This window comes from Hyaloscypha bicolor, assembly GCF_002865645.1.
Source record: "Hyaloscypha bicolor E unplaced genomic scaffold K444scaffold_87, whole genome shotgun sequence".
Taxonomy (NCBI): domain Eukaryota; kingdom Fungi; phylum Ascomycota; class Leotiomycetes; order Helotiales; family Hyaloscyphaceae; genus Hyaloscypha; species Hyaloscypha bicolor.
The window spans coordinates 1,940,371-1,957,387 of NW_020194589.1; the positions used below are offsets into that span (position 1 = coordinate 1,940,371).

At 26.4% G+C, this 17,017-nt stretch overlaps 1 protein-coding gene across 1 annotated transcript; it reads right to left on the minus strand.

Moving 5' to 3' along the window:
• Positions 1 to 13,709: 13,709 nt before the first annotated feature.
• K444DRAFT_562811 (uncharacterized protein) lies at positions 13,710 to 16,516 on the minus strand. The gene is made up of 5 exons (XM_024877005.1): positions 16,047 to 16,516; positions 15,728 to 15,994; positions 15,307 to 15,670; positions 14,581 to 15,180; positions 13,710 to 14,525 (listed from the first exon to the last, which is right to left on the minus strand). The coding sequence occupies exons 1-5, from the start codon at positions 16,166 to 16,168 to the stop codon at positions 13,989 to 13,991; spliced, it is 1,890 nt and encodes a 629-aa protein (XP_024735781.1). The 5' UTR covers positions 16,169 to 16,516; the 3' UTR covers positions 13,710 to 13,988.
• Positions 16,517 to 17,017: the final 501 nt, after the last annotated feature.

The window sequence follows — 17,017 nt, forward strand, 5'->3', positions numbered from 1 at the left end:
TAATTCGGGAGTATTTAATAATAGCTCGAGTATATAATAGAATAATATTTCTGATTATTACTATCCCTTGCTATTACCTATGGTTCCTGGATTACTAGGACTTTAATATCCAATTCTATAGCTATTTGCAAGACGTTTTCAGTAGTAGTTCCATTATGATTCATATTAAATTATAGTACTTTTACATAGTTACTCATTAATAGTAATAGTAGGAATCGAAGTAGTGGCTTGCTTTATAGCTAAGTAGACTTCACATAGCTTAGAACTAGCTGAATATATAGTACTTAAGTAATTGGAGTATTTGGTGATTACGTGGGGGCATTTTTTACCCTTCTTTTTATAGATAGAGCAAAAATGGTTCTCAGTCACATGACTTTCCCCATATAGTAAACATATAGGTTCTCTTTTGCAAATAGAATCTAAGTACCCGTATCCTGCGCACCTAGTACACTATATAGTACTAGAGATAGTATAATATTTTACTACCTTAGTAGAGATTCCGGCTATAAGGAATCTATTTTTAATAGCTCTATTAGCTTGGATCTCGGTAGGGAATGCCACTACTACTAAACCGGCTCGCTAGAGGCCTGAGTCTCTCTTTTCCTTAGAAGTAGCCCAATAAGGCTGGCCAATAGGCTCTAGTCCTTTATTAAAGGTCTTGATTTCTTCTAGGACTAAGTCCATTCCTTCGGGTATATCGAACTCACGAATAGGTATACCGTAGATAATAACTTTATACCATGGTTCCCCTTTTTATATGCTTTTAACTAAGGGAAGCACCCCCTTTATAATCTCAATATTTAAAACCAGAAAATCAGAGTTAAACTCCGGGATGGTATTTACTATAATATTACCCCTTGAGGAAAGAGAGACCATAGAGATTACTAGTCCCTTAATTCCCTTAGAGCGGAAAGCAGTATTAAGCGAATTACGAGTAGAAATAGCTGAAAAGGAAGTAGCCTGCTCTATATGAGCTAGTAGGAAGGTGCATTTCCTAGAGAGGGCTGTGTTTTTAGCATTACGTATGCTATATAGACTAGTGTCACGAGCACTAGTATTAGTGCCACGAGCACTACCGCTACTAGTAAGTATACTAGTGCCATTCCCTCCCTGATTTTTGGACTTAGTATATAATACTAAAGTCCAGTCCAATACTGAGTTTGTGGGTTCTTGACTAGCTACACTAGCCCAAGTAGGCTTAGCCTGTATAGCTTGTATAGGCTTCGTAGGGGCAGTTTTTGCTTGTATTCTTGCTTGAATTTCGATCCGTTTAGTGGCATTTTCGAGGTTCGCTACTTGAGAGGCTAGTAGAGTACTAGTATGGCGGATACGGCCGAATTCAGTATATTCCCTGAAGATTTCTACTAGATCTAGTAATCGAGATTATTGATTATAGGAAGTAGTAATACTAATAGCCTTGACTATTAGTTCCCGGGCTTGGCGAATCAGTAATTTAGCTTCGTTCGAAGCTTGGTTCTGATATTGGTGGTGGTTTCCGTGGTTTTGGTATTCCTTATCGATATCGCTATCGATATCGCTCGAGCTAGGGCCACGCTTTAGCCCGTTTAGTGTGCGGCTCTGTCGATTCGCACTAGCCTAATTAAGCTGAGAAAAAGGGGCTGCGAGTTCGTCTGAGGATATGGGGTTCGTGGTTAAATCGAAGGCGAACTGGGAACCTGGGGGGAATCGAGGTAATGGGGGGCTAGTAGGTAGCTCTAGCTCCGAGCTAGGGCTCTCAGGGAGCTCTCCGAGGTCCTGGGGGTCGATATTAGGGGGGGTGGAGCCCGGGGGGTCAGGGGGGGCCATTTAACCGGCTCTAGTTCTACTTATAGTAGGTTCTAGAGCCTGGGGCTAAAGGGAGTAAGTGTATGGAGTGAGTTCTGTAGGTAGGTGAAGTGTGTAACTGAAAGTAAGGGGGGTAAAAAACCGGAAAAAAAAGTTGCTCGATACTATATATTAACCTATTTCTAATATCTTAGATAATAGTTCAAATAAGCTAAAATCGACTTTCTAAGAAAAGTATAATATCTTTAGAACTATACTTTTCCCACCCCCTCCTATTATAGCACCTATTAGTCTAATAGACTATAGGCCTAGCTTAAAGTGGGACTGGCCTATTTTATCTAAAATAGAGCTAAAACAAGCCTGTATCTCTAAGATAAAAGGGAAAACCCCTGGACCAGATTTAGTTACTTAAGAGATTATAGTCTATATTTATAGAGCTTCTCCAGATATCTTTTATAGGCTATACTCCTTATTTATTAATAAGGGATACTATCCTAAAGTCTGGAAACAAGCTACTGGCTTTATTCTAAAGAAATTAGAGAAACCAAACTATTTTTTACCTAAAGTATATCGAGTTATTTCCCTACTTAATTATTTAGGGAAGGTTTCTGAGAGAATACTAGCTAGGCGACTTAGCTATTTAGCCGAGACTAGTAACCTACTATACTACTCCCAAATGGGAGATAGGCTCTATAAGTCAGCTATTAATACTGCTTTACTATTATAAAATAAAGTAGAATTAAATAAGTCCTATAAGCTGAAAACTAGTACTCTCTTTCTAGATATTAAAGGCGCCTTTAATTACGTATCTAAGAATAGGCTATTATAGATTATAATTAGTTTACTACTATCTACTAGCCTTATTCTCTGGGTATTATTATTTCTAGATAACCGAGTATTATAACTAGCTTTTAATAATAGTATAGAAGCATTTAGGTCTATACTTACTAGTATTCTATAAGGTAGCCCTATATCTTCTATATTATTCCTTATCTATATCCGAGACTTATTTAAGTTAGTAAATATTAAATTCAGATCCTATTTAGATAATATATCCCTTACTACCGCTTCTAAAAGTCTTAAAAAGAATATAAAGACCCTAGAACGGGAAGTAAAGGATATAGTTAACTTAGGGAAAAAGAATACTATTAGCTTTAATATAGATAAAACAGAACTTATTTATTTTAATAATTCCAAAAATAAGCCTAGTTTAAAACTACCTAATAGAGAACTAGTTTCCCCTAGTAAAGTAGTCAAATGGCTAGGAATCTATTTCAATGAAAATCTCAGATTTAAGAAACATATAGCCTATAGGGCATCCAAAGCAAAACAAGCCTTTTATAAGATATAAAGACTTATAAATATATTATATAGCTTATCCCCTTTTGTAATTAGACAGCTATATTTAGCCTGTATTACTAGTATAATAGACTATGGTTCTATACTATAGTGAAAGACTAAAAGCAAAGCTCAAATTCGGCTTTTACAGGCGATTCAAAACCTAGCCCTAAGGAAAACCCTAGAAGTATTTAAAACTGCTTCTATTATTCCTATAGAGGTCGAATTAGCTTTAGTTCTACCTATTATAAGGCTAAACCATAGTTGATATTAATATGCTTTCCGTATCCTTAAACTAAGTCTAAAATACCCTATTAGACTAGAGTTCGAGAAGTCCTTCCAAAGATCTAGGGATTTAGAAGTAATAGAATCTAATATAGACTCTATTTATAGTCTAAATACTAATCTAAAGCGAGATTATATAGCTAAAATATTACAAATTGAAATTATAATTAATTCTATTAGGGATCTTATAAATCCTAAGAACTTAGAAACTATAAAATACTTTTACTTTACTTCCTGAAATAAAGAAGTGCCTTATAAAATTACTATATTAAGATAGCTAAAGAAAGAAACTACTATATTATATAATCTCTATTTAAAGACTTTATATAATAATAGCTCTATATTATCTATATATATAGATAGATCTCAAACTAAAAAAGGAATCGGAATAGGCCTAGGGCTTATAGTTTATAGTTATGAAACTTCTTATATACCGGTTATAGCTAAATATAGAGAAAGCCGAAATATAGGAACTAGTACTATAGTCTATAATAGAGAACTAGAAGGTATTACAAGTACTATTAAATACGCTAGTAATATAGCAAAGCAAGGAAAGCTTTTTAATATCTATATAAATAACTAAGCTAGTCTATTATAACTAAAAACTCCTTTTAATAAATCAGGCCAAAGTTAATAAATTAGAACTATAATAGCTACTAAAGCCCTTAAAGCTAAAGGAGCTAATATAGAACTAATCTGGGTCTCAGGGTATATAGATATAGTAAGGAACAAAGAAGTAAATATACTAGCTAAGCTAGGAACTACTACTATTATATTAGGTAACCCTGGATTAGTAAAAACCTCCTTTGCTTTCCTAGGGATTGAAATTAATAAAGTTAAGAGACTAGAGTATAGACTACTTTTAGAATCTTATACTAAACCGAAAACCTAGCTAGAATTATATAGTAATATATATCTATAGAAAATATCCAAAAAGATATATTTATCTTTAGGAATACAAAGGCCCCTAGCTAGTGCCTTCTTCTAATTAAAGCTAGGCTACGGATGTTTAAAGTCCTATTTATATAGGCTAAATACAGTATCTAATAATAAATACAAATGCGGGAAAACTGAGAATATAAAGCACCTCCTTTTATACTATATGCTATATAAGGAGGAATAAATTAGACTATATAGTTAATTTAAAGATAGCTTGAATACTAGTGCTTTTAACCTATAATTACTATTATATATAGAGATTAGAATATTAAATATACTAGTATTCTTAAAAGAGACTAGTATATATATAAGAAAATGGCATATTGAGAGAAGCGTGAAAGTAGAGGAAGTAGAAGAAGTAGAGGAAGTAGAAAAAGTAAAGGAAGTAGAAATAGGAGAGAGAATAGTAAAAGGAGAATAGTAATTAGGGGAGGAATTATAATTTATATTCATTTTTCCTATTTCCTTAAGTTTTTGTTTCCTGGGTTCGTCTCTAACTATTTATTATACCTATATTAGAAATCGGTTCTATATATAAACTACTGAGACTCATACTAGCTTAGCCGGCCGTACTATATAGTTCTAAACTAAAAAAGCATATTAAAAGAAGAAAAAAACTACTTTTAGTAAACTTTATATAATTAGTTATAGGCTGGATTCTTTTTTTATTTATATTTACAATTATTTCAGAAATTATAATAAAAGAAACTAGTAAAAAATTATTATTTTCTGATTTGGGAATTATATTATAAATTATTATATTCAAGTATTTTTATTTAAATCTAGATATATCTAAATTATTAATAATATTAAAATAATATTTCTTTTTTTAATATTTTTTATTATATTTATAAATAGAAATATTTATAGGCTTAAAATTTATATTCTTAAAAATATAATTTTTTATTAGAATAAATAATTCTCTTATAAATTCTCGGTATTAAATAATTTTATTTCTTTCTTTTCTCTTTAGTAATTTCTTTAATATTCTATTAAATATATTAATATAAGACTTAAAGGAGATTTTTCTATTCTGGGCTTATATAATAATCTAATTAAAAAAATTATAACTAATTTTAAGTATTTCCTAATTATATTCTCGGAATTCTTTTAATAAGGCTTTAAAAAACTTGGTTTCTTAATAATTTCCTGAATTATTAATATAGTATTTTAGTATAGCCTTAATTTAATTCTTATAAATAAGAAAAATATAATAGATAATTCTCTTTCTTTTAATATTATTAGAAATATAATAATTCTTATATATATTTATATATTATTTTAAGAATATAGAAATATTATTTTCCTAAAATTATAATATTTTAAGAGCTCTTATAAATAATAAATTTAAACCCAATATTAGTATAAATTTATTCTTAGCTATATTAATTTTAATAATTTCTTTTATAACTAATTATAAAGTTTCTATATCTAAAACTTATATTAATAAGGTTTCTAAAAAGCTAATTTCTTATTTAAATATATTTTTTAGTTTAGAAACCGGAATTTAGAAAAAGCTAATTAATAATAATAAATATAATTTAAATTCGAGTTTTAATATTAGTAATAATAAAGTAATAGCTTTTTTAATCTTATTTCTATTCTTTATTTTTTATTTTTTATTTTATTAGCTTAATACTTATAATATCTTTTCTTAACTTTACTAAACTAAATATATTTAATAGTATTATTAAAAGTAATAATAATAATAAATATAATTTTACTAATTTCTTTAATTTTTTTGAATTCTTCTTTTTATTTTTATTTAATATCTTTTTTTTTTCTCTAAAAGCTTTTCTAAATTATTTATATAATTTCTTATTTCCGATTTCTTTTTAATTCTTATTTCCGGTTCTTATTTATTATTTTACTTAAAATTAAAAATATCTTATTTCTTTTTTTTAAGTATTTTTTCCGGATTTAGAAATAAACTTTATTACTAAAATTAAAGCTATTTCTATTTCGGTTTTTATTATAACTAATAGTAATATATAAATTAATAATATAACTTTATTTTTATATATTAAAGTCTATTTCTAATTAAAGTTTAACTTATATTATTTTAGTATAATATTTCCTATTTTATTTCCTTTATTTTTTTTCTTTTATAATTAGCCTCTATTTTTATTATTTCTATATATTATATTAGTAATTATATTTTATAGCTAACTTATATTTAAATTATTAGATATATCGGAAATTAATATAAGATACTAAAATTAATACTTATATATTCTTAATATTTTAGTTTTAGGCTCAAGATATTATAATAGCTCTTTTTTCTCTAAATTTACTAAGCTAATAATTCGCTTTATAAAAACCCTTTAGAACTTTATAAAAATATTACCTTAATTATAAAGTTTTAATTTTCTTATATTACTTATTATAAAATATATAAAAGAAAAACTATAATAAAAATAAAAACTTATATAAAGTATATTATAATATAAAGCATAATTTAATAATAAATTAATAAGATTAAAAATATAAATAGTAAAATATAAATAATATATATTATATAAAAGCTTAATTAATTAAATATAAAAAAGAAATTATTATTTAAAACTATAAAAAACTCTAGCCTTTATTATATAACTAAAATATTAAAACTATTAAAATAAAGTAATTTTAATAGAATATAGCTTATTATATTATAATAGAATTAGAATTAGATTAGTAAACTTAAAAATAGTTTTAAAAGAATATAATTAGATTTCTTTTTTTTTATATTAGTAATAATTAATAAAAAGTATTTTATATAAATTCTTATTAATACTAGATATATATTATATAGAATAATTAATTCTTATTTTACTAGTTAATATAACTTCTAATATATATTAATTATTTCTAAATAAATAAAAGCTTTTAATAAAATAATACTAGATATAATTAGAAAAATATTAATAAATATTTAATATAAATATTAATAGCTATTATAAACCTTATATTTTTCTTTATATAGTTCCCAAAAAAATTAATTTAGATATAATCTTAGATATATAATAACTCTATTTATAAAATATATAAATTTATAATTTAAGATTAAAACTATTTATTTTATTATTAAAAATCTTAATATAAAATAAAATAATTAATTAATTAACTTTTAGCTTATAACTAATAAACTATATATAGATTTTAATAGCTTTACTTTCTTATTTAATAAAAAGAAGTAAAAAAAGAAATATAAAAGTTTTTTTAATTAGATTAATAAATATTTAAAAGGCTCTAATTCGGAAAAATAAAACTAATTCTTATATAAAGCTCTCGGAATAATATAAAAGCCTTTAAAGGGCATTTTACCTAATTAAAATAAAGAAATTATTATTTATTTAAAGCTAAAATATTAATTACTAAATAGATTAAATTAGAAGAAATTAATAAAAAGAAATCTATTATATTATAGAGCTTATTATATAATATATCTCGAAATAAGCTTTTAATATTATAAAAAATACATATAGAATTATTAAATAAGAGATTTATTTAAATAAACTACTTTTCTATTATTATTATTTTTTTATATAAAAATATAATAAAGAATTATAATTTTATATAAATTACTGGAACTTAAATAAGCCTATAAAAAAAGACTAATATTTACTTTTATTAATTTATAAAACCTTTCGAAATATTAGAAAAATAAAATAATTTATAAAGCTTAATATTATTAAAAAAATAAAATAAGAAATAGCTTTTTATATAAGATATAAACTTTATAAATAAATAAAAAAATTAGTCTTAATAAATATTTTAAATATATTTCAGAAATATATTAATTAGATTTTTAGAAATTTCTTAAATAAGTTTTATTTTATTTATATAAATAATATTCTAGTTTATTTATTAGAATTAAAAGAAAAATATTATAAATATATATAAAAGATTTTCTAATAACTTTTAAAAAAATATGGAATTATAACTAAAAAGAATATTTATATAAATTTAATAAAAATTAAAGCTATTCTAAATTAGAAAGCCTCGAAATTAGTAAAAAACATATAAAATTTTCTAGAATTTACTAATTTTTATTAATATTTTATTTAGGAATTCTTAGAAAATATTTAATTATTATCTAATTTTATATATAAATAAAATAAAAACTATTTTTTAAAAGCTTAAAAAGATATTTATTTTAGTTCTAATACTAATATAATTTAATTATAACTGGGAAATAATTCTCGAAATAGATTTTTTTAAATAAAATATAAATAGTATTTTTATATAAATTAATAAATAAATAAATTAATAAATAAATAAATAAATAAATAAATAAATAAATAAATAAATAAATAAATAAATAAATAAATAAATAAATAAATAAATAAATAAATAAATAAATAAAATAAATAAATAAATAAATAAATAAATAAATAAATAAATAAATAAATAAATAAATAAATAAATAAATAAATAAATAAATAAATAAATAAATAAAATATTTAAAAGAAAAACAAGTTATATTAGACTATAATTAAAATAATATAAAAATTAAAATATTAATAAGAAAATATTTATTATTTTAATTAAAATAATTTCTTTTTAGGAAAAGAAATAATAATAAATTCCTAATTTAATAGATTTATAACTTAATTTAATATAATTACTTAAAACGAAATATTAGAAATATTCTTTTTATATAATAATTCTTTTAATTAAATATATTAATTTATATAGAATTATAATACTTATAAAAGAAATAAAATATAAAGAAATTATTATTAAAGATTTCTAAAGCCTTTTTTTATCTCAAATTAAATCTAATAAAAGATCTTAATTAATTTTATAATAAAACTTTTTTAAATAAAGAATATATTAATATAATAATTATTATAAATTATTTTAAAAAAAATTACTTAAGGCTATAATAAATATTATAATAGAAATAATAATAAAGTAGTTTATAAGAATTTATTATTATTAGTATAAGTTTCTGGAAATAATAGTTTTTAATTAGAAAAAATAATTTATAAAAGTATTATAAACTAGAATATATAAGCTATTAAATATTATTTATTAATTATTTATAATATATTATTCTAAAATAAACAAGTTTATAAAAAAATTAAATAATTAAATTTTTATAAATTATAATTAAATAAACTAAATAATTCTTTTATTATATATTAAGTTAATATAGCTTTAGAATAAAATTATTAAAAAAGGCAAAGAATTATTACTTATTTAAATAATAAATAATTTTATATATAAGCTTTATAATATATAAATATATATATAAATTATAATAATAATAATCTAGTAATTTTAAAAAGAAATATTAAATTAAAAGAAATATTAAATTCCGGAATTTAAATTTAGAAATAAAATTTAGTTTAATTTCTAGAATATTTAAATAAATAAACTAACTAAAAAGCTTAATATAAAATATATTAAATATATAATAGTTAAAGTAATAAAAAGCTATAATTTTTAGCTTAAAATCTTTCTAGAAATCTATAATATATTTTATAATAAGCTTTTTTAGCTAGCTATAATAAACTTATTATTAAATTAGTTTTAAAATAATTTATAACTATAATTATAATTTATAGGAAATAAAAACAAGTATAAAATTAAATGAATTCTTAATAAGAAATATATAAAATATAATTAAAAGCTTTTAAAAAAACTATTTATAAAATAAAAGAATTATATATATTTTATATAAGAACTATATTCTATATTTTAAAAAATAATACTATTAGAAATTTAGAAAGAAATTATTTAATAAAAAGAAGTTTTATTTATATATTTATAAAACTAGTATTTATAAATAAAAAGAAAAGTAATATAATAAATCGAAACCTGATTTATATATTTAATTAAAAATTTATATAATATATTTTCTTAAATTAATAAAATAATTATATATTATTTAAAAAATTTAAAAAATATAATTATATTTCTCTTGTTTTTTTAATGTTTTTTTTAAATAATTTTATTTAGTTAATTAAATTACTAGTTTTCTTTATATAAAAGCCTGGCCTATAATAATTAGTTTTTAAACTAATAATATTTTATTTATTAAAACTAATAATTTTATAAAAGCAAAATAATTAAAGATTTAAAAAACTAAATTTTTAGCTAGAAAATATAAATTTTATATTTTTATTTTTTATTATAATTTCGAGTTTAATAAAAATATTATTTATATAAATATTACTAGAATTACTTTTATATAGAAATACTAATATAAAAATCTCTAAATTATTTCTATAAATAATAATATTATTATAAATAATAAAAATACTATTTATTAAAATCTTTTTATTAAAAACTAATATATTAAAAAATATATTATATTAGTCTATTAATTAGAAGCTTTATATAATTTATTAATTACTATTTAAGTTATTAAATTCTTAAAAACTAATATAAAAATATTTAATAAAAATACTAGAAATCTAAAATTAATAAAATTAATAAAGAAATTCTTCTATTTAATTATTTTATTTATAAATAATAGAAATTTCTTTTTTTTATTAAATATATTTTAGTTTTAATAAATAAAATTAGATATACTAATATTATTTACTAGTTTTTTATTAATATAAAAAATTATTATATAAATACTTTATTAAATTAGATATTATTTAAAAGAAATATTTTATATTTTATAAAATATATTTTTATTAAATATATAAATAATAAAAAATTATAGAAATTAAATAAATTAAAAAAGAATTAAATTTAATTAATATAAATATAATATAATTAGATATAATATAATTAGATATAATATAATTAGATATAATATAATTAGATATAATATAATTAGATATAATATAATTAGATATAAGGACTGTGAAGCCCGACAGACACGAGCAGCTGCGACCGAATTATTTATCCCCAGTTTGCCGGGTCCGAGGTAAAGTAGGTGTTAGAGGGTGGAAGCCTTAGTTGGGGGTTTGAGACGGACATTTACGATAGGGAATTAGCCGCGCTGGTGTTTGGAGAGGTGTAGGTCGACTTTCAAGGGTACCACGGCTTAAGTTAGGGAAATGCGGGCCATGGCGTACTAGTTGGACTACGCATTCTGTTCGGACCTGTCGTAGTACTATCGTTGACGGGCGGAAGGAGTTCGTGGAAGGGGAGCGGTTTGATCTACGAGCGGCAGGTACCTCCAGATTGGTATAGAAGTAGGGGAGGAACGGTAATAATTAGAAAGAACAACTAGGAGAGGTCAAGGACTGGTTAGCGGCAGGTTCTCAGCTCGAGATGCTCGGCGCTTCGGCTCTGCCGCAACTCATCCCGGAAGCGGCTTCCGTAAGGGTCTTGCGCCTCCACCTCGGTGCACACTGACCCGGAAACCTTGACTCTGCCGACACGCTCTTATCTTGGAAAAGCAGTGCTTCTAGACGCTGAACGCGGAAAGGTCCTGCGCTTCAGAAAGGTCCAGGTTGGTGTTACAGCTAGGCTACCGCAGACCATCTATAACCTCTTAACGTTCCGGTCTGGACTCTCGATCTAGGTAGCGGCCGCAAAAGCAGGCCACTAAAGGGCAGGAAACACTCCACCCGCCTCCCATGAGGAGGATTCTGCTGTTCCTCCGACCCCACCAATCCGTTCTCAATCGGAGCTCCCTCTTATTACTTGGGAATATTATTGAGAATTTTCGGAGAATTTTTGATGCCTTTTTGGTTCTAAAAGAAATAATTACTCTGATTTCCCGCTTATATCCAATTATAATCGGAATGCTGTTATAAAATATATAAATATAATAAAATTCTTAGAAATTAATTATATAATTTTCAATATTAGAAAGCTATATATTAAAAAGAAAAATATTATAAGAAAAATAAAATAAATAAATAAAGAATTAAATAAAGAATATAGATTAATATAATATAGAAATTAATATTAATATAGATTAATATAATATAGATTAATATAATATAGATTAAATATAATATAGATTAATATAATATAGATTAATATAATTAAAAAAAAAAAAAAAAAAAAAAAAAAATAAATAATAAATAATAAATAATAAATAATAAATAATAAATAATAAATAATAAATAATAAATAATAAATAATAAATAATAAATAATAAATAATATATAATAAATAATAAATAATAAAATATAATTATATAATTTTATATTTTATAAATATTAATTACTTTATTAACTTTAATATATTAATATATTATATAGCTTTAAAAATTAATTTTAAGAATTTTTTTTATAATTTTTTATAATTTTTATTAATTTATTTAAAAAATAAGTTTTTAAATATATTTTATTAATTTCTTTTTATATATTTATTTAATTTTTTTTAATTATTACTAAAATATAATAATAAAATAATTATATTTTATATTTTAAATTTATATAAATTTTTATAATTAATTTAAATATTAATATAAGAAGTTTATTTTTTATTAAATATAATATTATAATTTTTAAAACTTAAAATTATTATTAGTAATTAAAAATATTACTTTAATATTTTTTTAATAATTTTAATATTAATAAAAGTAAAATTAAAAAATTAATTTTAGTATTAATTATATATTATATTAATTATATAATTAAAATAAATATTTTTTATTTTATTTAATTAAGAAATATATAATTATTAAAGCTTATAAAAAAATTATATAATAAAAAAAGCTTTTAATTAATTTTCTTTTTATATATTTTATTTAAAATAATTAATAATTAAATAAATATATAAAAACTTAATATAAATTAATATAATTCTTTTTTATATATTCTTTTATATTATAATTAAAATATTAATAAATAATTTATTTATTAAATTATAAAAAGCTTTTTAAATTTATATATTATTTAATAATTTAATAAAAATATTATATAAAAGAACTAAAATAAAATAAAAGTATTATAAAGCTTTTTTATATTTATATTATTTATTATTTTATTTAAATAAAACTAGTCTTTTAATTATTTATTTTTAATATTTATTTTATTTTTAATAATTTATTTAAATTATAATATTTATTAAAAACTTTTTAAGGCTTAAAAAATATATTATATAATATATAATATTTAATATTTAATTTTTTTAATTTTTTTTTAATTTTTGCTTTTTTTAATTTTTACTTTTTTTTAATTTTTAATTTTTAATTTCTTTTTAATTCTTTTTTCCTCTTTTATTTCTCTTTTCTTTTCTTTATTTAATACCTTTTATCTACTTATATTATATATTTAGTAGCCTAGCTTCTAGTTTAAATTTTACTCTTATATAAGCTTCTCTAGAGTATACGTTTTGTGCGGTATTAGGGATAATATTATAGTAATAGTAGGGATTAGCTCGCTTAAAATCGATTACAGATCGATTCAATTAATACCTTATAATTATGGCAACGATTGTTATTGATTACTAAAAACGCCAATCGTTGCCAAGCCTGGAATATCCTATGATAAAGCAATCAAAAAGGGCCATTGCACCCGCCAAACCTAGACATACCCTCAATTCATTCTCGACAGCTTCCATAATCTTCTTATCATCTGGATAAGGCTCGTCGTGCAAAAACCACATCTGGTCTGAGTCTACAAATGCTCAGTGATCGCTTCCCCTCCACCTCCCGAGCCCGGTTCCTCTCGACAGCTAAGAACAAAAGGGTATCAAGTCATCCTGTTCCGAGCTTTGTCCTAGACACCCACTACTTATTTCAGCCAAACCCAAACCCAAACAAAAAATGCCCTCGTATTTCCCCAACTCCACACCACCTCCTTATCAACTCTATGCAATCTCCCCTTCCTCATCTGCGGATCCTTCTCCCTCGTCGCCACCGGATTCCCAATATCCATGGTTCTCCTAATTCCCCAGTGCCAGGGCATCCACTCCGACTCATCCTTCAAATGGTACAACACCACCAAAATCACAAAAACCAGAATCGCCATATACGCAGCCAGAAAGTCCGCATGGGAGAAAGGGCTTAAGAAGGAGCGCCACCCGTTAAAGGTAGCAAGGAGGGCGCAGCCGGTGGTTGCATAGGCTGCACGAACCCATTGTCCGTGGGATTTGTATGGATAGTCGGATGCGTTGCGGTTTAGAAAAGTACCGTCGGGAGTAGAGATGAGGACTCCTTCGTCGGAGTCGCCGTTTATGGTAAGACGTTTGAAGGAGAGAAATGACGCGGATGTGCAGATGTAGACTATGAGCATGGAACAGGTTGAGAAGATGGCCAAACGTCCAAGGAGCTGTGAGTATAGGTGAGCACAATTTCCGGTTGTTGAAGGAACTATGAAAGTATACCTTTTGAGGCTCAGGCTTAACCGCCAAGAATCCCAAGAACGCAAATACCCAGCTCACGAGCACCGCATTAACAGGCACACCCTTACTGTTTGTCTTCTCCAGGCGCATTTTGATATTGTTTCCCCACCCAGTTGTTGGCCATACATTCCTGATACTAGCTAGGGCATGCAACAGCCTACTAGAAATATACAACCCATTGATTCCAGTCGAGAATGCAGAGAAGATATAAAAGGCATTGAAGAAATGAGGCCATCCAGTAACTCCATTCCGCACACAGGATATGATGACAGGTGAATTCTGTCCCCGACGAATGGAGCTGATAGTCTGGTCTTGTAAATTTATATCATTGTAAGGAACATTGAGTCCGACTGTGAAGACGATGAGAGTGTAGAGGAGGATCACTCGCAGAGCAATCTTGCGGCTGGCTAGTTTGATGGTTTCGTCCCTGTCAAGGTGTTTATTCTCAGCTGCAGTAACAGAGACTGTAAAGAAGCCTTGAAGAGAAAAGAATATCGTGTTCATGGCGGACCACATCCCGACAAGTCTCCCAGTACCGCCTGTGAAAGTGTATGTCCGGTTACCTTGAGGGTCTGTAATTGTCTACGGTGGATTAGATTTCTGTGTTAATATACCTCGCACGTACTTTATGGAGCAAAGGAAATGAAATGATTATATGCTGGGAGTCTAGACAACAAGCAAGGAATTTTCTTCAAAAATTTAATTTACCTGATTGGAGAAGAACCCCCATGGCGATTGGTAGAATGTAAAGGCCCCAGCGTCTGTATTTCCGTTGGGATTTCGTGCGTTGAGGATCACCTGCATCATAATAATGCCGGTAATGACAACGATTTTGATGGTCCCAAAAACATACTCGATCTCGCCATATACTCGGACAGGAAGGAGGTTGATGATAAGAATAGCGAGGAGACACATTCCGATCCAGACCGCGGGGTCGGTGTTGAGACCAAATGTCCATTGTAGCTGATCTAGAGGATAATTGACTGACTGGAGGTAGGCCGGATCAAACTGGAACTTAAAGGTTGATGCTACGGCCGAGACTTCAGTTGCGGTCAAGTTTATGTATGCGAACCTGCACTGGATCAGCTCCATCCCTGATTGTATCTTGCCAGCCCAGACATTGCCTTACCAGGCCATCCAACCAACAGCGAATCCAATACTCTCATCAAGGTACCGAGCGGGGAAATCGATTATGGGACCTTTAACAGGGAAAATGGCAGTCATCTCTCCCAATGAGGCGTTAGCAGACCACAACAAAGTCCCCATTATCAAGTACGCCAGAACCGCCCCCCCAGGCCCAATCAGATACATGATTTTACCAGACTGGAGAAAGAGTCCAATGCCGATGGTCGCGGAGAATGTTATCATGTTGACATGACGCTCACTCAGTGATCGTCTGCGATGATTATCAGTGCTCTTCTGGTCACGGAGAAGTGGATAACCCGTACCTAAGCTCGTTCCGACCTTGACTTCTGGTCCTCCTCTTCTTTGTAACAGAATTACTTCCTTGTAATTTATCCTCATCTACTCTTCCAAGCCTCTCATTGTGGTAGGCCCCATTGTTGGCCATTGGGCCCAGGAGCAGGTCGCTGGAACGATCCAGCTCGACAGTCACGATGACGACTCGAATCAATTACTTTCCAATACAGACAGAGTCTGTATTAAGCTACAAGAGGGTCAGGATGTCGCATTCGCAGCTATATTCCGGCCTCAGGGAACTCGTGCCTAATATGACTGACTTTCCCCAAGTCCTCGCCGTTTTAAGGTGCCAAAAATATCGCTCCAAAAGACCTCAGCCTCCCCATAAGAAAGGCTGCTCGACCGATAGTTCAACACCGCCGTTAATCATACATCTGCACAGCAGCACATCTCTTCTTTCGGTGTTCAACAACTTTGGCGATTGGTTCAACATGGTGACATATCTGCCCTGCCTTGTTCTACAGTACAGCGCCAAACAGCGCCACCCCCCACCACATCACCAATAAATTTTCTTTTCGCGGATGGTGGGGGCGGAGTTCGAGTTGAAGCGTCTTAGTATGCACATGTGATGAAAGTTAAGCACAGCGTGAGATAAGACAAGTGACCTATCGGGATTGCCGATGTGTGATTTACTGGTGGGGATGCGCTTGAATGTGTTGCTCAGCCTCTCAGCCCAGGAGAGCTGAGAAAACGATTGAGGCGGACTGCAGCTGTTGTGAAACAGCCCAGACTCCCAGAATCCTATCGATATGTCTCCGGACAGTCGGACTGTCCTCGATATCGATTGATAAGCAAGGCGGTGAAGCGTGTCTCAGTACTTTAACAGCTCCCTCACAATTCTCATTATTAATATAATGTCTTGACTTAAGATATAGCAAATTTGGTAGCCTTTGAGGCCAAATTTGCATTGGCCCGATATACTATAATTAGGAATTATTAA

What these genes read in the sequence shown, in the direction of transcription:
- K444DRAFT_562811 (XM_024877005.1), bottom strand. Translation starts at nt 16,168, where the DNA reads ATGGCCAACAATGGGGCCTACCACAATGAGAGGCTTGGAAGAGTAGAT. An exon ending in CAAGGTCGGAACGAGCTTAG is followed by an intron (nt 15,995 to 16,046) that starts GTACGGGTTATC and finishes TAATCATCGCAG; the next exon opens with ACGATCACTGAGTGAGCGTC. An exon ending in GCTGTTGGTTGGATGGCCTG is followed by an intron (nt 15,671 to 15,727) that starts GTAAGGCAATGT and finishes GATCCAGTGCAG; the next exon opens with GTTCGCATACATAAACTTGA.